Source organism: Monodelphis domestica, chromosome 1 (genome assembly GCF_027887165.1).
Source record: "Monodelphis domestica isolate mMonDom1 chromosome 1, mMonDom1.pri, whole genome shotgun sequence".
Classification (NCBI taxonomy): domain Eukaryota; kingdom Metazoa; phylum Chordata; class Mammalia; order Didelphimorphia; family Didelphidae; genus Monodelphis; species Monodelphis domestica.
In genome coordinates, this window is record NC_077227.1 from 708,912,687 (window position 1) to 708,936,285 (window position 23,599).

Genomic DNA, 23,599 nt, shown 5'->3' on the forward strand with positions numbered 1-23,599 from the left:
GATTTCAATTTAGAAATAGATTAATCGGGGCTGCTAGGTAGGCCAGTGGATAGAAAACCAGAAACCACAAGGACCTGGGTTCAAATTTGACCCCAGAACACTTCTTAGTTGTGTGATAGCACAAGTCACTTACAACCCCCACCCCTATCCCACCCCCATTGCTAAGCTTCTATTGCTCTTCTGCCTTGGGACCAATACTTAGTGTTGATTCTAAGACAAGAGGTCAAGAGGTATGGGTTTTGTTTTGTTTTTTAAGTAATCACAAATGAGCAAGATAAACATGGAGTGACTTTTCAGATGGAATATGCAGAATGTCAGGGAAAATAGATCATAGTGAGAATCTCTTCCTAATAGCCCTAGCCAGAACCATTCTATGTTTATTAAGATACTTGAATTTCATTCTAGAGAGAGATGACTTCCATGGATCCCTATAGCTGTGTCATTCAGAGAGTTAGATGAAAATAGAATACTGATTTCTGAAACTAGAAAATGGGGATTTGTGCCAAGAAAGTCAACCAGTGCTCTGGGTTTCTATGGAATACACCTAGTATCTATGGAGTGAAGCTGCTTTGGGCTACTGACATGCCCAGACAAATTGCATGGATATTTGCACCCATGGCAAAACTGCTGCAAGAGCTCAATGAGGGGAAATTAGGTCTAAGGTAAAAGCAGTTAAACAATTTCAAACACATCAAATTTGCAAGTCTTAACTCCTCAGTGACCTACACTTCTTATCTCACTGTCTAATTCAACCATTGCTGGAAAAGCTATTTACCTGGAAATTGCAGAAAGAGCTGTGGCTGTGGACTCTGAGGGCCTTGGTACAAATCCTCCTTTGGCAACTGACCACCTGTATCATCTTGGGCAACTGCCTTAATTTCTCTTCATCTTTCTTGTCTCATTATCATCCTCATTGGTTCAGTTAATGGAGTCAGTGCTGATGACTACCACAGTAACCCAAACATTGGGCTCTATTCCCTGATCACCACCTTCTTTTTGGATATCCCATACCTACTGGGTCCAAAACAGCTCTTTACTTCTTCCTACCCCGCACCCTAAATCCTTTTTCCAAGCCTTCCTGTTTCTGTCAAGGGTGCTGGTTTCATTATCCCTCCCCAGTCCCCCCTTTACTTCTCACTGTTTCTTACCCCTATTGCCATGGAATTGCCAAGTCCTGTTACATCTGTCTTCATAGCATCTCCCACACCTGGACTATTGCAATAACTTTTAGTTGGTCTTCCTGCCTAGGGAGAAGGTCTGACCATGACTATGACACTCTACTCCATCCAGTGGCTCACTTTTGCCTCCATGATCAAATGCCAATTCTTCTCTTTGGCTTTTAAGACCCTTCATAATCTGGCCCCCTACTAACTCTCCAGCTCTTCTCCTTTATTCCCCTCCAATTATGCTAGGTTCCTCACCCAAGACACTCTATCTCCCAGTCTTGTATGTTTTCACTGACTCTCCCCCCATGCCCAGAACACTTTTCTTCCTCCTCATTGCCTCTTGGCTTCCCTGGCTTTCTTTGGGTCTCAGCTAAAATCCTGCCTTCCACAGGAAGCTTTTCCAAGACCTGCTTAAATGTCTCTCCATGATTATCTTTAACTTAGCCTCTGTAGATCTTGTGTGGGCATAATTATTGGTGTGTTTTCTTCCCCAGGAGAACCTGAGCTTCTTGCAATTAGGGACTCTGCCTTTACATGGTATATAATATAGGAAGCACTTAATACATACTTGTCTGAGTAACTGACTGATTTTTCACTCTTCAGAGATACAACAGTTTTTAAGCTGGAAACACATTTTCCTTGGTCACTTAATATACTGCTGGTTCTGCCAAGAAGTGATATAGAATAGTCTTTGATGGCACAAATTTATTTTATTAATAGCCGTATCCAAATATAACAAGGAATACAAATATAATGAAACTACAAAAATGTTTTAAGTGGCTATTATACACAGAATTCTTTGGTAGGTCTTGGGGAAGAGAAGAAAATCTGATGAGTTTGGTTAGAGTATGGAGTTTGGGGGAGAAGTATAAAGACAAATCTACTTCTTTCTTCCTTCCCTCCCTTCCTCCTTCCCTCCCTTCCTCCTTCCTTCCTTCCTTCCTTTCTTCTTCTTCCTTCCTTCCTTCCTTCCTTCCTTCCTTCCTTCCTTCCTTCCTTCCTTCCTTCCTTCCTTCCTTCCTTTCTTTCTTTCTTTCTTTCTTTCTTTCTTTCTTTCTTTCTTTCTTTCTTTCTTTCTTTCTTTCTTTCTTTCTTTCTTTCTTTCTTTCTTTCTTTCTTTCTTTCTTTCTTTCTTTCTTTCTTTCTTTTTCTCTCTCTCTTTCTTTGTCTCTCTGTCTCTCTTTCTCTGTCTCTCTCTCTGTCTCTGTCTATCTGTCTCTCTCTCTTTCTCACCCTCTCTCTCTGCATCAATTCCTGGAGGTCTTTCCAGTTCACATGGAATTCTTCCAGTTCATTATTCCTTTTAGCATAATAGTATCTCATCACCAACAGATACCACAATTTGTTTAGCCATTCCCCAATCAAAGGACACCTCCTCATTTTTCAGTTTTTTTGCCACCACAAAGAGGCTATAAATATTTTTGTACAAGTCTTTTTCCTTATTATCTCTTTAGGGTATAAAACCAGCAGTGCTATGGCTGGATCAAAGGGCAGGCAGTCTTTTAATGCCCTTTGGACATAGTTCCAAATTGCCTTCCAGAATGGTTGGATCAATTCACAACTCCACCAGCAATGCATTCATGTCCCAATTTTGTCACATACAGCCAAGACAGAATGGAGATAATCATTAAAAGGAAGGCCCTAGTCTTAAGGGGATCAGGAAAGGTTTCCTGTAGAAGGCAGGATTTTAGCTGGGATCTAAAGGAAACCAAGGAAGCCAGGAGGGAAATGAGGAGGGGAGAGGATTCCAGGCATGAAGCTTAACCAGAAAAAATGTCCAGGTCTAACAATGGGGTGTCTTAGGTGCGGAAATAGGTGTCTTAGGTGCCAGGATATCAGGGTGACTGAATTGTAGAGTATTTGATGGGAGGGGTAAGAAACCCACAAAGGTTGGGATGAGAGGGGCATGTTATAAAAGGCCTTGAACACCAAACAGAATGTTTTGTATTTCATTCTGGAGATGATGGGAACCACTGCAGTCTGTTGAGTAGATGGGGCAGTGAAATGGCCAGAACTACATCACTTGGACAGCTGAGTGGAGGATGGACTGGAGTGGGGAGAGACTAGTGGCCAGCAGAGCCCCCAAGCAGGCTATTGTAGTAGTACTGGAGTGAGGTGAAGAGGACCTGCACTGGGGTGGGGGTGGGGATATACAAGACATATTATGGGGGCATCTAGGTAGTTCAGTGGATAGAGTGCCAGGCTTGGAATTGGGAGGTCCTGGGTTAAAATAGCCTCAGCCTCTTCCCTGCTGTATGATCCTAGGCAAATCACTCAACCCCCATTGCCTTGTCCTTCTGCTCTTCTGCCTTGGACCCAATACATGGTATTTACTCTAAGATATAAGAGAAGGTTTTTTGTTATTGTTGTTGTTGTTTTTAAACTCAGTTCTAAGGAGTAAGGAATGGGTTTAAAAAAAACAAAACAAAACTGTTCTCTTGTGTCTTAGAATTAATACCATATATTTTTTGAGAGAGAGAGAATGAGGATGAGGATGAGGCTTTGGCAGGCTTTGGCAACAGATTGAATACTCACAGTGAGAGAGTGATGAGTCAAGAGTGATACCTCCATTAAGAGCCTGGCTAACTAGGCTTATTCACCACAGAGGAATAAAAATGGTGGTGCCTTTGAAAGCAGTGTGGACGTTTAAACGGGGAAAAGATGAGCTCAGTGTTGTACAGGTTTAGTTTAAGATATCTGATAAACAGTTAGAGATGTGAGTCTGGAGGTTGGGGATAGACAAGTAGATTTGAGAGTCATTAATATAGAGATGATAATTCAATAAACTGGAGCTGATAAAAAATATAGAGGAGTAGGACAAGAGGGCCCAGGACAGAGACCAAGGGATACCCACCTTTTGCAGGCATGACCCGGATGAAGATGCTACAAAAAAGACTGAGCGTCACTCAGGTAGGAGGAGAACCAGGATAGAGCAGTGACACAGAAATCTAGAGAGAAAAGATTATCCAGGAGAAGAGGGTGATCAACGGTGTCAAAGGCTTCAGAGAGGTCAAGAAGGATGAGGACTAAAAAAAGACTGTTAGATTTTGCTATTAAAAAATCTCTGACAACATTGGAGGAAGCAGTTTCAATTAACTGATGGAAGTCAGAAGCTGAACTGCAGAGAGTTTGAAGAGAGAGAAAGGGAAGTGAGGATACCTAGTATAGACAGCTCTCTCTAGGAATTCAGCCCCAGAAAGGAGGAGAGATGTGAGACAAAAGTCCTGTGTAAATAGTAACTAGATTTACTCTATTGTTCAAGTATTTGGAGAAAAAAAACCTCAACTACTTCCTCCCCAAGATAGCTTTTTCAACATTACCATGGACATGCTAATGCTTTGCCTCTGTGATTAACTCCAATTTATCCTTCTAGATCTTGTTCATACTGAATTGTCTACATGCTGTCTCCTGATTAGCTCCTTGAGGGCAGGAACTGTTTTTGCTTTTCACTATATGCTTAATATATGCTTCTAGGAGGGGCAGCTGGGTAGCTCAGTGGATTGAGAACCAGGCCTAGAGACAGGAGGTCCTAGGTTCAAATCTGTCCTCAAACACTTCCCAGCTGTGTGACCCTGGGCAAGTCACTTGACCCCCATTGCCTAGCCCTTAACACTCTTCTGCCTTGGAGGCAATACTCAGTATTGACTCCAAAACAGAAGGTAAATGTTTGAAAAAAAAATGCTTATAGGATTGAAAAAAAAAAGACTAGATATACTATGGGAGAGGAACAAGTGTAAGTTTATGAGTAAATGATAAAAAAAGTAAAATTCTATCACTCCCTCAGGACTTTTTATTTAAGTGTTAACTGCTGTTTGCAATCATTCAGACAGTTCCTGCTTTATGTAAATTCACCTTATGCACTTTTGACTTTATGAAAGAATTCTGAAAGAAATCCACATTCACCCCACCCAAATCTATGTTAACTCTACTGTGTAATACCATGCTCTTTCCACTTCTGTTGTGCCTATACCACCGCCACCCCACCACCAAAAAAACTTTTTAAAAACCCTCCAAGTGAAAGTAAGAGAATCTCAGAGAGATGGTTCCTGGCACAGAGAAAGGAGACTTTTGCCCCACTTATAAAGAAGAACTGTCCAATAGTGGTAGTGGTAGTGGTAATGGCTAGCATCTATACCACACTTACTATTAATTCTACCAAGAATTCTTGAATTTTACATTTCTTATTTCATTTGATCCTCACAACCACACTGTTAGCTCTCTGCTATCGTTGTCCCCTTTTTGCAGATAAGAGAACTGAGACAAATTAAGTGACTTACTCAGCTCTTAAATATCTGAAATCAGTTTTGAACTCCAAGCCTGGCACTCTATCTGTTGCACCACCTAGCTAGTCCATCTTTAAGTTCACAATATGAAAGAATTTTTGTTCATGTGTCTTCAGGCTCTTATATGGTATCTACTCCAGAAAACCACTATGGCAGTTGTATTGCTCTTCTCTCTTCATCAGAAACCAAGGAATGAGGGGGCAATTAGGTGGTTAAATGGATAGAAAGCCACACCTAGAGACAGGAGGTCCTGGGTTCAAATCTGGCCTCAGACACTTCCTAGCCGTGTGACTTTAGTCACTTTACCCCCATTGCCTAGGCCTTAACCACTCTTCTGCCTTGGAACCAATACAGCATTGATTCTAATCTGGAAAGTGAGGGTTTACAAAAAACAAAACTAAGAAATGAACAAGTAGGTAGTGATAATATAGTTGAAATATAAATTAAAATTCTCAGCTTCATTAGAAATGATGATTCTGTTTCAGCTGTTTACAACTTGAATAACCCAATTATATTTTCTATTAACCCCAACATAGTCCTTTTGGAACTGAGTTTTAACACTCATCATTTTCGCTGGGTTATTACTCAAAGCAGCTAATATCTAAAATGAAGACACCAGGAATAGAAAGCGAAAGTTAGACATATATGCAAAAACACCTTCCAGATAACTCTGCCTTTAGGGGGAAAAAAGGCCTACCACAATCCTGCTATAATTTAATTAGTTCTTCTCCATCTCTCATACTTTCAAAGATTTAGAGCTAGAGGGGCCTTCAAAGTCATTTAGCTAATTGGTTTATTTTATAGAAGAAGAAATTTGGTGCCCAGGGAAATTCAGTGACTTGTAAGGGGTAGATAGATGGCCCAGTGGTACCTGGCCCAGAGTCAGGAAAACTTGAGTTCAAATCCAGCTTCAGACACTTAATAGTGTTGTTACACTGAGCAGGTCACTTAACCTGTTTGCCTTGGTTTCCTCAACTGTAAAATAGAGACAATAATAACATGCACTTTCCAGGGCTATTGTGAAAACCAAATGAGATTATATTTGTAATGCACTTTGTGTGGTGCCTGGCACATTGCAGGTGCCTTATAAATATTTATTCCCACTGTCCTCCTGCCCCCTTTATTGAACCACTTTTCCAGCCAAACTAGTAACTATCTCTTGCCATTCCCCACAGGGGAACAAAAAACAAGGATAGTATTTTGTTGGTTAACTATTGATGACAGACTGAATAGAAAAGGAGGAAAAAGGGAAAAAAATAATATATTGGTTGTCAGTGTTATTTATTTTTTTAAAAGAGAAAAAAAGCCCAGGAATGAGGGGGGATGAAGTGGAAGCTGAGGGCAGTTAAGGCAGAACAGAAAAGGGAAGGTAATAGGTTTTCGTTTGTTTTTTTAATAGTTTTAAATTTATAAATCCTGTTGATTTATTCATTCCTCAGGACTCTATTTCCAACTTTTAAATCTGAAACCCAAATATCTGACATGATAAAACATAAAGAGAAAGTCTAATTTAGAGGAGCTTTTTTAAAATTGCGGAAATTAAATTTGCTAAAAACATTTAACAGCTTTTCCTCACCACTGGCCTGGAGGTGTCCCTGACAGCAGCATGGTGCTCTGGGGATTTGGGACCAGATCCCTCAATTCAGATCAGCTTGCTCTACATGTCACTCCCTGGGTGACTTTGAGAAAGTCTCCTAACCCCCTCTGGCCCTGATAAAAGGAAAAGCTTGGATTTGATGATCTCTTCAGTTTCTTCCATATATAAATCCTATAAGATTCATTCTTCAAAATGAGACTGATATGGAAATGAGACAATAGGATGCTGACAAGGAGAAACGGCTGATCATCCCATTTGCAGTACTCCAGCTGGCGATATCATGATGAGAAATCATTGTCATGTATGTGCCAGGGTGACCGCTGGGACTACCACTGGATATGTGCAAACCCTGTTTGATAGACAAGATGTAGCACCTGAGTGCAGCTTTTAGTAATGAACGGTTGCTTGGAAACTAGGTCAGGATGGCAGCTTTCCTGCCTTTAGGTGATGGTTGCCTTGTTAATTGCAAAAAATTCCCATTTCGTTAGAAAATAATATACCCATTATTTCCCTCCTTCCTGGAGCCACTAATTGGTAGATAATCCTAAGTATTGTGGGTTTTCACAGTTTTTGCAGGGTCTTTAACAGCATGTGACAAGATTACATTTCTGACAAGGAACACACATGCACTGTGAGTTAACTTATAAACCTATCCACTCTTACTTGACTGGGTCTGTTAGGGAAATAATGGTATTTTCACTAGATATTGCTTAATTGAGAAGTGACAATTTTTGTTCAATGTCCAATTTGTTTGACATTAAGGATAACCAAACTAACATTTTAGAAGAAGGAACTCAGAAGATGACATACTTATTTAGCACAAAGAATTTTATCTATCTGAGTATCCTCACATTTAGACTGGTAAGGATCTTAGAATCAATTAGACCAATAATCTCATTTTACAGATGAGAAAATTTAGTCTGAGAGCAATTCAGTGACTTGCCAGACAGTACAAGGAAGGACATAAAGACTTATATTGAACCTACTATGTGCTAGACACTGTGCTAAGCACTTTTTACAAATATTATCTCATTTGATCTTTGTGAGGTAGATGCTGAGATTATCCCCAATTTACAGCTGAGGAAACTAAAATATAGAAGTGACTTGTCCAGAGTAACGCAGCTAATGGTTATTTGGGACACAGGTCTTCCTGAATAGAACTTTTTGCAAATGAGAAATTTAATATCCCACTCATTAATTGCAACAACACTGTTAATTCCCAGAATAATACTGTTAATAACTCATCTTTGCATTGCACAAAGGACTATCCTCACTATATGCACAATAGTAAATGGGCTATTAACCCATTTTGCAGTAAAAAAAATTAGAAGTAACTTGCAGGGAATAGCTAGATGGCTCCATGGATTGAAAGCCAGGCCTATGAAATGGGAGGTTCTGGATTCAAATTTGGCCTCAAATACTTCTTAGCTATGTGGCTGTGGACAAGTCATTTAACTCCCATTGCCTAGCTCTTACTGTTGTTCTGCCTTGGAACTAATATACAGTACTGAAGGTAAGGGTTTAAAAAGAAGTTACTTGCCTAGTGCCAAACAACCAGTATCAGGAGTGGGATTCATGTGCATTGTTGTTGTTTTTTTTATCACTACATAATGCTGAGATCTAGGACATTTATTGGTCATAAGTCTCTCATCTTCCATGGCTGATAAGTTTATGGTTTTGATTGTTTTGGTCTATAATTCCATTTTCTTGCTATTACCTCCTTTTATTTTATTTTATTTTATTTTATTTTATTTTATTTTATTTTATTTATTTTTGGCTCATAGATCTGTGACTGAAGAATACCATTTGGTTCCCAGATGTAGTTGCTGTTTGCACAGTCTGACTTGCCACTTTGCCTTCCAGATTCCAGTTTTTCCCATTTTGTTTTCTGAATAAAAATGTCTAAAAATTGAATCTTGTAATCACTGGGCTGTCTATAGGTAATGCCAGATTATACTTTGATCCACTTAACTCCATTGACATTTGCCATTTCACAGTTTTGGGGAACTTTTTCATTAAACTGTATGTCAAGTAGACATCTTAGCCTTGATATGTCCAAAAGGGAAGTCATTATCTCTCCTCCTACACTCTCCTTCCTTATTCTTTATAGAGGGCATCATCATTCTCTCAGGTCCTCAAACTTACAACGTAGAAGTCATCCTGGATTCCTCACTATCTCTCACCATCCCCCTCTTCCCCCTTATGGCCAAGACCTGCCCATTCACCTCTGTTCCAGACCCTCTCACTTCATGCCTGGGTTATTTTAGAACAGCCTACAAGGGGAGAGGAGGTTTCCACATGGCCTAAATCTCTCTCCACTCCCATCTGTCTTCCACTGAGCCCCTAAAGGGATTTTCCAAAAATGCAGATCCAACCTTGCCATCCCCCTCCAGTGGTTCCCTATGACCTCCAGGATCAAATACAAAATACTCTGTTTGGCATTCGTAACTCAGCCCCTTCCCACCTTTCCAGGCTTCCCATGCCTTCTTCCCCACCATGCACTCTTCCATCCAGTGACATTGATCTCCTGGCATGAACAAAACCTTTCATCTCTCTACTCTGGGCGTTTTCTCTGGCTATTGCCCAGACTTAGAGTATTCTCCCTCTTCATCTCTACCTGCTAAGTCCCAGCTGAAATCCCATCATTTATAGGAAGCCATTCCCATCCTCTCTTCATTCTAGCGCCTTCCCTCTATTAATTATTTGCAGCTCATCTTGTAGATAGCTCATTTGTACATACTTGTTTGCATGTGGATACCTTCATTAGGTTGTGAGTACCTCCAGAGCAGGGAGTCTTTTGTCTCTTTTTTACAGTCCTAATGCTTAGCATACTGTCTGACATGTGGATAGATGCGCAATAAAAGTTGATTGACTGATTGACTGATTGACAAGATCAGTAGAGTAGCTGTGGCTTCACTGTTTGTATGAGTGACTGCTGCTAAGTGCTGGCGTGTTGTTTCTGCCAGATTTCACAATTATCACTTGTTCTCAGGCAGCCCTAGCCTAGGATTCGAGTCACTGCCTCACATAATAGCAATCATCAGGGCACCTGCTAGGCTGAAAGAAAAATGTGGAACTTTGGGGAATGACCAGGCATCAGTCCAGAGCCTCCTGAAGGACAAGTGGAAAGCTGATCCCAGCTTTGAGGTTTTTTTGTTTCCCAAACCAGAAGAAATGGCCATTCTCATCTATCTTACTGATCCAGCACTTTCCTTTTGGATAGGCTTGAAAATAACCTAAGAGTGATAGCTAGGTGGCTCAATAGATAGAGAGCCAGGCCTAGAAATGGGACTTTCTGGGTTCAGACACTTCCTAGCTGTGTGACCCTAGGCAAGTCACTTAACCCTAATTGCCTAGTTATTCCTGCATTTCTGCCTTGAAACCAATACCTAGTATCAATTCTAAGACAGAAGGTAAGGGTTTAAACAATAAAAAAAGAGAAAGAAAGAGAGTAATCTGAAGCAGAATGTTGGGTTACAGACTTTAAGAAGTTGGTTCTGGAGTCCACTGTAGAGCTTCTGTTGCCAGCACCACACGTGGGCTGGAGGCATTATGTACCATGTTTCCTGTTCTTACCTGGGTAAAGTGGTCAAAGGAGAAGCACTTACTGTAATTTGGGAAAGAAGGAGGAGCTTTTCCTTTTTTTTTTTAAGGTATTTTACAAGTTAATGAACATTTTCAGTCTGCTTTTTTGGTCTTTGGTAGGCATGTTAAAAAAAAACAATAAACAACAATGTACAAAGTAATCATTTTTTATTTCTCACTCAAGGTAAATTATAACATAACTCACTCCATATGAGGAGACTAGTAGCTACTTTCCGAGATTCAGTAATTACTACATGTTTTCCTTTTCCTTCCTCTCTTGTGTCAACAGTCAACATTATGGCTCTCTAGGTGTTATTTATGTACACACACATTCTTGTCTCAGTCAACCCTACCCATTCTACACCGTCACCTTAAGGCCATTTTGGATTTTTTTTGGCTATACTGTAATAGAAGTAAATGTCAAAGTATGATTTGTGTTCAAAAGAATTTTTGCAGTAGTTTTTGAAAAGCTTTAATCATAAATTTCTTCCTCAAAGCCCTCCTTGTTCCCTTACCAAAGGGGACACTGGGTTCTTAAAGACAGGGCCAGTGGCTCTCAAGGTCTGGAAGATTCTGACATGCTGGAAAGGCTTTCAATATAATTCTGGCAACAGATTTTGTCTGTTGTATAAAGACCAACCTCAATATGCACAAGGAGACTCATCTCAGTTGGCTGGCCACTTGGCATTGCATTCTCTGGCCATGGCAATCCATGGAAAAAAGAAAACGACAGCATTTAGTTTTGTCTAGCCCCATTCCACTTCTGCAGTGAAGATGGAAGAGTAGTAGAACTGGAGGAAGAGGATGCTAAAATTCACATCGTTTACAGATTCTTTGAACATGAATTTAGCTGTTGGTCCTCTCCATGTTAATCCAGTGACAACATCTATTGGCAATTCCAGATGTATGAAACTTGTGGCCTTTTCTCCAATTTCTATCACTCTCCTGCCACGGGAAGCAACAGAAGTTTTGAAGGTGATGAGCTCTTTGGAATGCCACAAAAATGAAAGGGATTATTACAGTTTAACAGGCAAGAAATACCTTGTTAGTGATGTAGGAGTCATTCCACAATCAACCATCTAGGTATAATCAGACACCATCTTATGAGAGCCAGATCAAAGTCAATGTACAGCCCAAATGAAGAATTAAAATGAGATAAAAGTAATGGTATACAATTAAAACAATGTCAACCTGATCTTTTATACAAATTATTGATGAAAAAAGAATGTGGATGTCATATAAAGAATAGCAACAGTGATGATTAATATTTTATAAAGAAGTTTAATGAATATAAATAAATTATGATAGAAAATCAACCCAGCTTCAAGTTTGCTTCAGTCAGCAAGTGCTTAACTTACTTTGTTCAAATTGTACGTCAACCACAGAAGTCAGCATGGCCTGACTTCTTTTCCTGGATATTCTCCTCTTCCCCCTGGGCAGAATGACAAATGTGGGAAGGGAAGAGAGAGAACAAGTTAAAAGTGGATTTGGGAAGGGGGAGTTATATTTGTCCTTTTTCAGTGGATCCCAACTTGTGGGCTACAAATTCCTGAGGGTTATAGAGTATTGTATGAGGTCCATAGATCTATTATCTATAGATTCAGTTCCTTGTTAATTAAAAAATTGTCTCTGGAATTGTGCTACTCCCATCATCTTTGGATAAATCTTTTGCTTTTATTCCTGTCTTATGGCTTATACCTTAAAAAATAAGAAAGAAGCCAAGAATCTTCCTTTCATTATTCTGAATAGTATGGAAAAAGAGGAAGAGTCAACTTGAGAACAGTCTTAGATAAGTTGGAGGTATGTGGAATGGGATGATGTGATGGAGAGTTTGTACCATGATTTAGAACACCTAGAAATACAATTCTTCTTGATAGCTATTAAATTATAACAGACACATAATAGCCCTTATGTTTTTGTCAAATGAATTACTAAGATAGTGGCTCAGTATTTTAGCAGAATAGTCAAAACATCTGGTCCCAAATGTGTAATCTACCAAATAATTTACTCTGAGCACAGACTTTGCTTTTGTATTCCCAAAGTGGTATATACATACATAATAGGTTGTACCTGATAAAAAAACAAACAAAAGACAACCTACAAATTCACACATATCCCAGACCGTGTGGTCATGTATTTTCTCATTCATTGGATACTTAGAATTCAACTGCCATTGTGTGGGAAGTCATGACTTTCTTTGATGGAGTTCCATACTTGAAAAGATTGAGGACCACCAGCAGAGGCTGTACTTCTCTCTTTGTTCATATCATCATCAGTTTAGTTAAAGTCTCCATTTTCATTTTTTTTTCAGACACAGAAATGAATTGCTTTTGTTTCCCACCCCAGGTGTTGCCCTGCTGGCAGATGTATATCCTGAGGAAATCCTTCCATCTCTGCTGGCACAGTATGGGAATAGCACCAACAAGCTCCCTCCCGAGACCAGAATGAAAGTTGGAGAAGCACTGATGAGGATTGTTCGAGCTCTAGGTGAGTTTCATGGATCTTTCAGTTTGCTGGAGAATGATCTTGGTGGCCAGTGGTCATTTGGCTTCTTTCCCTATGGTGCATATAGACAAGGCCTCAGTGTCTCAGGTTTAACCCGACCCCTCTCAGAGATTTCAGAGTTGTCAGAGCTCCCATGGCAGAGGTATGAGTGCTGCTTTCTTGAAGTTGTGACAGTGTTTTTGGTATCCTTGAAAAGGCATTTGGTTTGGAGTTGACAGGCCATAGATCAGGTCCTGGTTTTGTCACTCACTAGTTGTATGGTCCTAGGTAAATCATTTACCCACTTGGAATTTCAGTTTCTCCATGTAAAATGGGACTATAATAATTGTAATGCCTACATTTCTGGCCTGACAGGGTAAGTGTGAGATCAGATGAGGTAATGTATATTGGGGCATTGTGGACAGTAGGGAGAGGCATCCTGAGGTGGGAGATGGAGAACTGACTTGGAAGCCAAAAAGCCTTGGGTTGAATTCCACCTCTGAGACACACTGGATGTAGGACCCAGAGCTCTTAACCTCTTGGTGGCTCAGGCAGCTCCCTCAGACTATAAGTTATAGAGAAGGTATTGACCTGTACTGGCAAAGGGAGTTTCCTTACATGGGAATTTTGTATACAGCACCACTGAATTCATAGGTCTAGTCCCTATCCTGCACACCATAAAGCACTCTGGCACCTCTAAAAGAGATTGCCATTTTCCTTTAGTGGAATAAAAGATACCATCCCAGAAAAGGGTGAGCTAAAAAGATGAGTTAGTTATTTGGCAAGAGAGATTACCAATGGACAGCCTCTCGATGTCAAGGGAAGTTGAGGAAAGCTTCACTCATCACATGGAATGGACCCCCCATCTTGAACTTAGAGGTATGGTCATGACCTATACAAGATAGGCAGATGTGGATGGGTTACAATCTGCATTATTGAAGGGAATGATATTCACTGATTAGATCACAGACCCATCTGAGCTTTAAAATACCTTGAAAAGGCTCCCTGAAGCTCAGAGAAGACAGGGTAGCCTTGTCACTGTGGACCTATGCTGGGTAACCCAAGCTGTTCCCCTCTCCTTCAAATCACAGCAGAATCCTTCTGAACTACCTTGTGCTCTGTGGAAAGGAGAGCTGCCCTCCATGTATATCCTAGCTGTGATGATGGATGGCAATGTAGTGTAGTGAGAAGGGCACCAGAGCAGTCCCAGGGGGACTGGGAATCTGAATCCTGTTGGATACCTGAGTGAGTCTGGGCTAGTTCTTCCCTCTGAGCAGAATAATCCCTATAGCACTTCCCTAGCAGGATTTGTGTGAGGATGGTCTGAGAGAAGGCATTTAAAGCACATTGTAAGCCATTAAGTAGCACTACTTGTCCTACCTGGGCACCTGTACTGTTCTGTTTGTGGAGCAGGGGATGGAGGGAGTGCCCTGAACTCCCGTGATTCATATCATTTAGGTAGCAAAAAAAGAAGAAAGAAAGCTAAGCCATTGCATTGCTCACCCGACTCAAGCCTTTGGGTATTTTTCTGTCAGGTTCTCTTTATACTTCATTCTTACATGGGGCTGGCATTTTTGTGAGTGGATTTGCCAACATATATTTCAGCCCTTCAGCAGCCTAGCAGTTAGATGGTCTTCAGGAATTGCTGTGGCCAAAACATTCATAACAGTGACGAGCCAGTGCAGACTTAGTGAGGCAGATCTTTGGCCTGGGCCCATCCTCAGCGCCTTTCTGGTGTTAGGGCTGCACCTTGCTGCCTTTGGAACAAGCTTTCCCCTCTTCCTTACTTCTTTATTACAGTGAGGGCCACCCCATCCTCCTAGGCCCCCACATTCCCAACCTCATTGTCCTGAACCCCTCACTATTTCTAACCTACCATATCCAGTCTATCAGCATGTATTATAGATTCTACCTCCACAATATCTTTTGAGCATGCTCTTTTCTCTTCTGCAGGCCCTCATCACCTCATGCTGGAAGTTCTGCCTGCCTCCAGTCTCTTCACTTCAGTCTATCCTCCATTCAGCCACCAGAGTGATTTTCTTAAAGTATAGTCTGACCATGTCACCCCATTACTCATTCAACTCCAGTGGCTCCCTGTCACCTCCAGGAGCAAATATAAAATCTTCTGCTTGGAATTCCCAGCCTTTTACAGACTGGTCCGTCTAGTCATTTTGGACTTTACTTCCTCTGACATGTTCAGCAGTCCAGGGACTCTGGCCTACTTGTAGTTATGCCACCAAACTCTCCATTTCCAGATGCTGGGCATTTTCTTGGACCATTTCCTTGCTTAGAATACTCTCTTTCTCTCTGCCTTTGGGATTTTCTAAATTGCCTCGAATCCTAGCTAAAATCCTGCCTCCTCCAGGATGTCTTTCCCCATCCACCTCAACGCTAAGGCCTTCCTTCAGTTGATTGTCTCCATCTCAACCTTTCTTTGTCTTATTTGTCCATAGTTGTTTTCATGTTGTCTCCCCCAGGATGCTGTGGGGCTTTCTGAGAACAAGGACTGGGTTTTGCCTTCTGAGTATCCTCAGTACTGAGCACTGTGCTTAGCACTTAATGGGTGCCAGATAAACACTGTTTAACGACTCAAATTGGCATAACCCTCAAGAACCCAGCCATCTTCACAACAAATGGGCCATTGGAAGTGGGCTTTAGTAGAGGCAGGCTGTCTAATGTAATAAATGGGTCCATTTTTGTTCATTGTTATCCTCCTGAGTTACCCAGGCTTATCTCTAAAGGATACTACATTATACAGAGCCACAAAGTAAAGCTTGCGGTAGCCACCCTAGGCATTCAGGTATGGCTCACGGAAGAAATGCCCTGGTAGGTGTGCTTCTGTTGTTCATCCCGCCAAATGGAGTTTTGAATATTTGGTTTTATTCTGGAGTTTCTTACCTCCTGTTCCTCTCTTGTGTCAGATTACATGAGACATACCCTTCAGCAGGAAACATTTTGGCTGAAATATTGACCTATACTTCTCTTCCTTTTACAAGTACCAATGACCCTTCAATTGGATCAGAACCAGCAGACTTAACATTTTCTTCTTAGGTGTGGCCATATCTGCCCTTCACTGTAGCTTCATCATGTATCCACTAGCATAATACCCAAGACTAAGTTAGAAGCAATGATCTCAGCACCAATTTTAATAATTGGCCTGTGAGCTGTAGTAAAACTTGTGAATTTTACTGCTTACCCAGGAGAAAACTATGGAAACACACAAATCCTCTTCCTCCTCAACATTTCCACCAGGTTGACCACATTGCAGTCATCCGTCATCACCTTCAGAAAGCATTTATTAAACAGCCACCTGCCCATCCCTCTTCCTTCACCACTTCTATCATCTCTTCAGTCATGCTTAAGGTTCTTGCGTTTTCAGCTGACCCCTCTGTCTAAAGACCACAGTTCTGTGACTCAGGGCGATTGAACTGTTTCAATGATAGGAAGCGTTAAGTACCTACTGCTGTGTGCAGAGCACTCTGGTAGGCATGAAGGGGAAAAAAAAGATGGATTGCTGGGCTCCATGCCCTCAAGGCCCAGAAATAGCCTGGAGGGAATCTGTGGAGAAGGAAGTGAGAAGGAAGCCTGCTGATCTTTGAGGAAAGAGCTAAATAAATAAAGGGCTTTGTTTTCCTTCTTACTAAATTTGGGTCTTCTACCCACCACTTGGGTCTTGTGTACTCCTTGGGTAGTCACAAGGTGCTGAATGTGGTGGGTTATTTAATAGTAAGTGTGAATCTGGGGCTCTGAATATCACAGGCTGGATCATCATTTCTGTCTTTTGCCTGTATGCCATTGACACTGCCCCAGCTGAGGCGGGGTGTGTGCCCCTCCAGTGAAAAATGTCTTCCATTTCTTTTGTGACTTTTATGTTAGCTTTGTGCTGCTGGAATGGTTCATCACTAAGCAGTTTAGAAGATGCACACTGACTTGTTTCCATTAGATTGTTGAGGTGATTCTTTAAAACAGATACTGTAATTAGCAACATTTCCAAAATAGTCTTCTGGCATTTCAAAGCAAATTCCACCAATTCTCAAAGTATTAATCTTTCGGGGGCTCATTCTTCCAAATATCAAACCATAAACATAGCCTTGGCTAATGCCAAGGCTTCTAATTCATATTACCAACTCCAGGTGTATGGATGCAGTGGCTTGTTTAAATCCCTTAAGTGAAATTAAAGCCCTTTTTCTGCAGTGATAGCCAATCTTAAAGGATATTCCCAGCTCAGTGGTGCAGGGGAAATCCCTGTAATCCTATGTAATTTTTTAATGTTATCCTTACCTGAATGCCCCAGCCTTGCCTTGACCTCATATTACTCCTTTTTTTAAAATCCTTATCTTCTGTCTTAATATCAGTTCTAAAACAAGATGGATCAAGGGCTAGGTAAATGGAGTTAAATGACCTGTCCAAGTTCACATAGCTAGGAAGGGTCTGAAGTCAAATTTGAACCCAGATCCTTTCAACTCTAGACATGGCACTAAACTACCTATCTGCCCCTCTTATATTTTTTCTTTCTTTGCACTAAGTGAACAGCTATATGAGAATCAGTTACAATATACTGCTATCTATCCCCTAACCTGTTAGTTACAATCACTAGACAAACTAGCAAGTCAGCAGGTCTTCAGTGCCTTTCCAAAACAGTGGGACTCTTTGATAAAACTGTCAATACTATTGATGAGTGTTAGTCATAACCCTCTGTAGCATGACCCTGTTCTATTAGGATTTTACTGTATGTAGCAAAATTTTCAGGGAGATAATTTGAACTAAATTTATTGTTATACTAATATGTTGTTTTATAACCCAGTTATAGTATATTTATGCTTCAAATTAATTTGTCAGGGGTTTTTGATAGAGAGACTAATAGGATGTGTGTATGGTTTAGTTATTCTTGCTTATGGATATATTTCGCTAAAAATCAATCCCTATGTAATATCGAATTACCAATTACTGTAAATCTTTCTCCATCTGTTCCTTTTCTGTCTGGTGCAGATGCTGATAAGTACCAGCTGTTATGAAGCTTTGTGGGGTTTGGCTTGGTGGTTTTTTTTTTTTAAAGAAATGAAAAATGAAATCTTTTTCTAAATATCTCTAGATTTCCAAAGTGGAAGTTGTTGTTTTTTTAAGTATTCTTTTAAAATGCTTACTGTTATCTCTTATTTTTATGTCACCTATATATAACAATATATCACACATTCCTCTACCTTTCAGAAGACCATCTCTTGTAAGAAAGAATATTTAAAAGGCAAAAGAAACAATTCAGGAAAACTAATAAAACACATCAACAAAATCAGGTATTATATATAGTGTATCACTCCCATAGTCCTTTGCAAAAAAAAGGAGAGCTGTCTTCTTATATCTTTTCTTTGGGGACAAGCTTGGCCATAATTTCACAGTATTCAGGGTTTTATTTTTATTTAAAGTGTTTTAAATTAACAAACATTTATTCCTCTCCTTCCCATCTCCTGTCCCAAATGGAAAAGAAAAGAAAAAGAAAAATTCTGTGACACATGCACTTAAGCAGAATATTTCCTCATTGGTTATATCCAAAAATGTATATCTCATTCTGTGTATTTGGTCCATCATCGCTCTCAAGAGGCAGGTAGCATTTTTTCATCATTCTCGCTCTGGCCTGATTAAAATTTTCAACTCTCATAGTTGGTAATTTTAATAGCATTGTTGATAGCAAATTAATGCTTCTTCTGATTCTGCTCACTCCATTCTGCATCATATCATACAAGTCTTACCAGTTTTTTTCTGGCTTTTGTATGTTGTATTTTTTCCCCAATTACATGTGAAAACAGTTTCCAACATTTTATTTTATTTTATTTTATTTTTGGTGTTTTGATGATCACTTTATTTTTTTTTTAATTTTTATTTGGTCATTTACATATATTATTCATTGGAAACAGAGATCATTTTCTTTTCCTCCCCCCCACCCCTCCCCTAGCCGACCTGCGATTCCACTGGGTATCACATGTGTCCTTGCTCCCAACCCATTTCCTTGTTGCTGGTATTTGCATTAGGGCGCTCATTTAGCATCTCTCCTTAATCCTATCCCCTCAACCCCTGTAGTCAAGCAGTTGCCTTTCCTCAGTGTTTTTACTCCCACAGTTTGTCCTCTGCTTGAGAATAGTGGTTTTTTTTTTTTCATAGATCCCTGCAAATTGTTCAGGGACATTGCTTTGCCATTAATGGACAGGTCCATTACCTTCGATTGTACCACAGTGTGTCAGTCTTTGTGTACAATGTTTTCCTGGTTCTGCTCCTTTCACTCTGCATCACTTCCTGGAGGTTGTTCCAGTCTCCATGGAATTCCTCCACTTTATTATTCCTTTTAGCACAATAGTATTCCATCACCAACATATACCACAATTTGTTCAGCCATTCTCCAATTGAAGGGCATCCCCTCATTTTCCAATTTTTGGCCACCACAAACAGCACAGCTATGAATATTCTTGTACAAGTCTTTTTTCCTTATGATCTCTTTGGGGTACAAACCCAGCAGTGCTATGGCTGGATCAAAGGGCAGACAGTCTTTTATTGCCCTTTGGGCATAGTTCCAAATTGCCCTCCAGAATGGTTAGATCAGTTCACAACTCCCCCAGCAATGAATTAATGTCCCTACTTTGCCACATCCCCTTCAGCATTCATTACTTTCCTTTGCTGTCATGTTGGCCAATCTGCTAGGTGTGAGTTTCCAACATTTTAAAAAGAATTTTAAGTCTCAAATTCTCTCCCTCTCTGATCTTCCTCCAAGTCTTACCAGTTTTGAGTTTGTTGTTGCTTTTTACATTTATGTAGTTATAGTCATTGTTAATATTATTTTTCTGGTTCTTCTTACTCTGCTTACTTACTTCCTGGTACTTCTTACTAATTTTCTGGTTCTTCTTACTTCTTACTTCATTTTGCATCAGTTTATTTAAGTCTTTCCAGGCTTCTCTGTATTGATCATATTCATCATTTCTTATAACAATAATATTCTATTCCATTCATGTACCACATTCACCTAATTGACATTTGCTTTATTACCAGTTCTTTGCCACTGTAAAAAATGCCATTTTAATTATTTTGTTGTATATGAAGTTGTTTGGTTTTTTTTTAACCTTAACATAGTTTCTCTGCATTGCCCATCTCTTGGAACAAGTAGCCTGTATGTTGTGTACTCTTCTGTACTGACCCAGTAAACAGAAAGCTGTACACCTAGCAACTATATTTAGTACAATGTTATGGCATAGTAGATAGAGAGCTGGGCTCAGTCAGGAAGACCTGGGTTCAAGTCTCCTTTGACACATATTAGATATGTGATCCCTACCTCTTATATGTTACCCATCCCTTTTCATCCTGTCCTTCCAATATTCCTGCCCTACTCTGGCCTACTCTTCTGTTGTGCTCTCTAAAATCCTGTTCATTATTAACAAATTATTTTTCCTGTGCCAGAGCTGTCCTGATTGGTAAATGAATAAGCCTCAAATATACCTAGCTCATCCTCCCCAGATCATAGTTCACATCCCCTCCAGCCATTCATAATAGCTGTCTCTCCCCACACCAGCTCATTCCTTCTTCTTCTGGACACCATAATCAAACCAACAGTTTACTAGCATGGCTTCTGGAAATAGCATGTCAGTCAGCCTCCCTTCAGCTCCACTCACTGTCGCTGGGCTTTCCCTGACCAAGACCCTTTTCCCAGGCAGGCATCTCCATATATACTTTCTCCCACTATTAAGAACATAAATTCCATGAGGGCAGGGACTGGCTTGCATTTCACTTTATCTCCATCACTTAGTTCTGTATTTGACATATGGCAAATACTTGACAAATGCTCTTCATTCATTCATTCATTTATTTATTCACATTAGGTCTGTGAATCACCCCTGAAATTACTTTGTATATATTTTGTATTGGGCAGCTGGATGATGCTGTGGATAGAGTGCTGGGCCTCGAATCAGGAAGACACTAGTTGTGTGACCTTGGGCAAGTCACTTAACCCTGTTTGCCTCAGTTTCCTCACCTGTAAAATGAATTTAAGAAGGAATATTTGGGGTCATAGAGTCAGAAATGACTGAAAAATGTCAGAATAACAACATACTTGTTTTCCCTGGTGATATGGAAGCTCCTTAAAAGCAAGGACTATTTCATTTTGCCTTTGTATTCTAGTGCCTAGCACCGTGCCTCACACACAATAGGAATTCTCCATGCTTATTCAGTTCAATTAATTGTGTGACCCCAGGCAAGTTATTTAACTTTCCAGTGTCCTAATTGACTCTCTAGGACTAAATAGTGGCTAATCTATATTGGTAGGATTTTCAAGTTTCTTTTGCTGATGAAATCACAAATCTGAATTCCAACAGACAAAAAAACTGTGGACACCAAGTTCTTTGTTCAGTGAGACTGCCTGGGCTGTTGTTACCAGACTGCTTCCTCATCGCTTGCCTCAGTCTGGTTCAGGACTGGTTCTGAGTAACCTGAATGTTTTCTACAAACATCCTGAGAGATGCCCACAGAATTGTGGCTAATTGCTAAAGAGTAAAGCACCATCTTAAAGGGCCATGCTGAGCTTTATTGTGATAAACATTTGGACAGGTGAATAAACAACCAACAGAAGCATTTTAATCTAAACCAATCCTTTCCCTGAAAAGCCTCTGAGAGCTCTACTCAAGTCTGTATCTCTCATACATGGGTGTGGACTTCTTTTTTGCCACCTTCTTCTCACCAGCTGTCTCATTCCTTTAACTGGCCATAATTAGAAACTGGAATTTGTGCTGTTATTTACTATAGTCACCAAATAAAGTCATAGATTAATTGGAAATCTGCATGGGTTTGGTATTTTTGTATTTTCATTTTTCTTATTGTAAAGAAAAAAGTCATATTTCATTCTTCTCTTCATTTGTAATTGATTTTTATCTTTGCTAGAACCAGTCAGTACCAGACTATATATAGAGACTGTCAGTTAGTAAAATGATCCCTTTGTTTTGGAAATCAGTCACTAATGTTCTCTTAAAATAAAGATTTTTTTTATTCTTCATGATATTGTTTGGTGTTTCCCATATTTAGTACTTTGGGACTTTTTAAAAGAGTTAAATTGAATTAAATTAAATTGAACTTAAAACTAAAAAAAAAGGAACATTTTTATGTGCAGAGCAGAACACAAGAAAGATTGCATAAGAAACTCTGCATCTCCTCTATTTGTAAATCAAATGTATAAAATGTAATCTATACAGTATTTTTGAAACTATGCTGCTTTTCCCTCCTTCTAAACTTCCATCTCTTCTGTGCATTGTATAATTTGTTGCTCATGTTACTCTGCATCAGTTCATACTTGCCAAGATTCTCTGTAATGATCTTGTTTGTCACTTTTTACAAATAGCAATGCTCTATTGCAATTCTATATCATAGTTTTATTCATCCATTTCCAAATTCCCCAATTGATGCACGCCCTCCTGTAATATAGTTTGAGTTGGTTTTTTTGTTTTGTTTTGTTTTGACCTTACTTACATAACAGAATTCTGACAACTTAGGTGAATCAAACTGGTCGATGACTCCATTAAGCAGCAAGAAATATAAGCAGAAAAATCAAAAGTTTGGAAAACAAGAGAAAGTAAAAGATAGATATGTAATATCAAAAATAACTGACATGGAAAATAGGTCAAGGAAAGATCATTTAAGAATCATTATAAAGGGGGCAGCTGGGGTGGCTCAGTGGATTGAGAGCCAGGCCTAGCGACAGAAGGTCCTAGATTCAAATCTTGCCTCAGACACTTCCTAGCTGTGTGACTGTGGGCAAGTCACTTAACCCCCATTGCCTAGCCCTTACTGCTCTTCTGCCTTGGAACCAATACACAGTATTGACTCCAAGACAGAAGGTCAGGGTTTAAAAAAAAAAAAGAATCATTATGGGGGGGGGGGGGGGAAGCCAGACAACTCAGTGGATGGAGAGCCAAGCCTGGAGACAGGAGGTCTTGGGAAAGCAGCTTCCAAAGAGCAAGGGAGCCCTGCAACCATGCCAACCAGCCAACAATCGATCTTCTACAAAGCCAAAAGACATGGCCACCAAGGACAAGATGGCCATAAGCCAGTTTGTACAGAACAAAAAAAGGAGTCTGGTGAAGGCTTCCTCAGTAGCATACCTCATAGTATAGGGAAAAGCATCTCTGGAAATCAGCCCAAAGGAGTTTTAATGAGATCTAGATAAATTAAACTCCATCTCCCAGGACTCTCTACTGCAACTTCCTCTGACACCTCCCACTTCCTTTGTGGGAGGTGTCAGAGGGAGAATAAAAGAGTTGGGGGGGGGGGATTGGCACCTTCACACCCCTCCCCCCACGTGGGTAGAGAGCTTTGGTTCCTGCATACCTGCCAGAGATCAAACTTTCTTTTACTTTCCCAAACTTTCTTTTCCTTTCCTAACCTTAAATAAACCTACCTAACTTTCTCTGGAGTCTAGTTTGATTTAATTTAACTCCCTAGCCTACCTAAAAGAAGACCCT

The 23,599-nt window shown here is 40.1% G+C and overlaps 1 protein-coding gene across 6 annotated transcripts in view; it reads left to right on the forward strand.

The window, feature by feature from the left end:
• The window catches only part of TANGO6 (transport and golgi organization 6 homolog), a 220,037-nt gene that overhangs the window by 107,048 nt on the left and 89,390 nt on the right, over positions 1-23,599 (forward strand). For 5 of the 6 annotated variants that reach the window (XM_001377974.4, XM_056811251.1, XM_056811232.1 and 2 more), the window contains exon 15: positions 12,978-13,118. In XM_001377974.4, the coding sequence (XP_001378011.1) occupies positions 12,978-13,118 (141 nt within the window). Of the gene's footprint in view, positions 1-12,977; positions 13,119-15,068; positions 22,138-23,599 lie in introns of those variants that run through there. The other variant, XM_007477352.3, reaches the window with a different exon arrangement.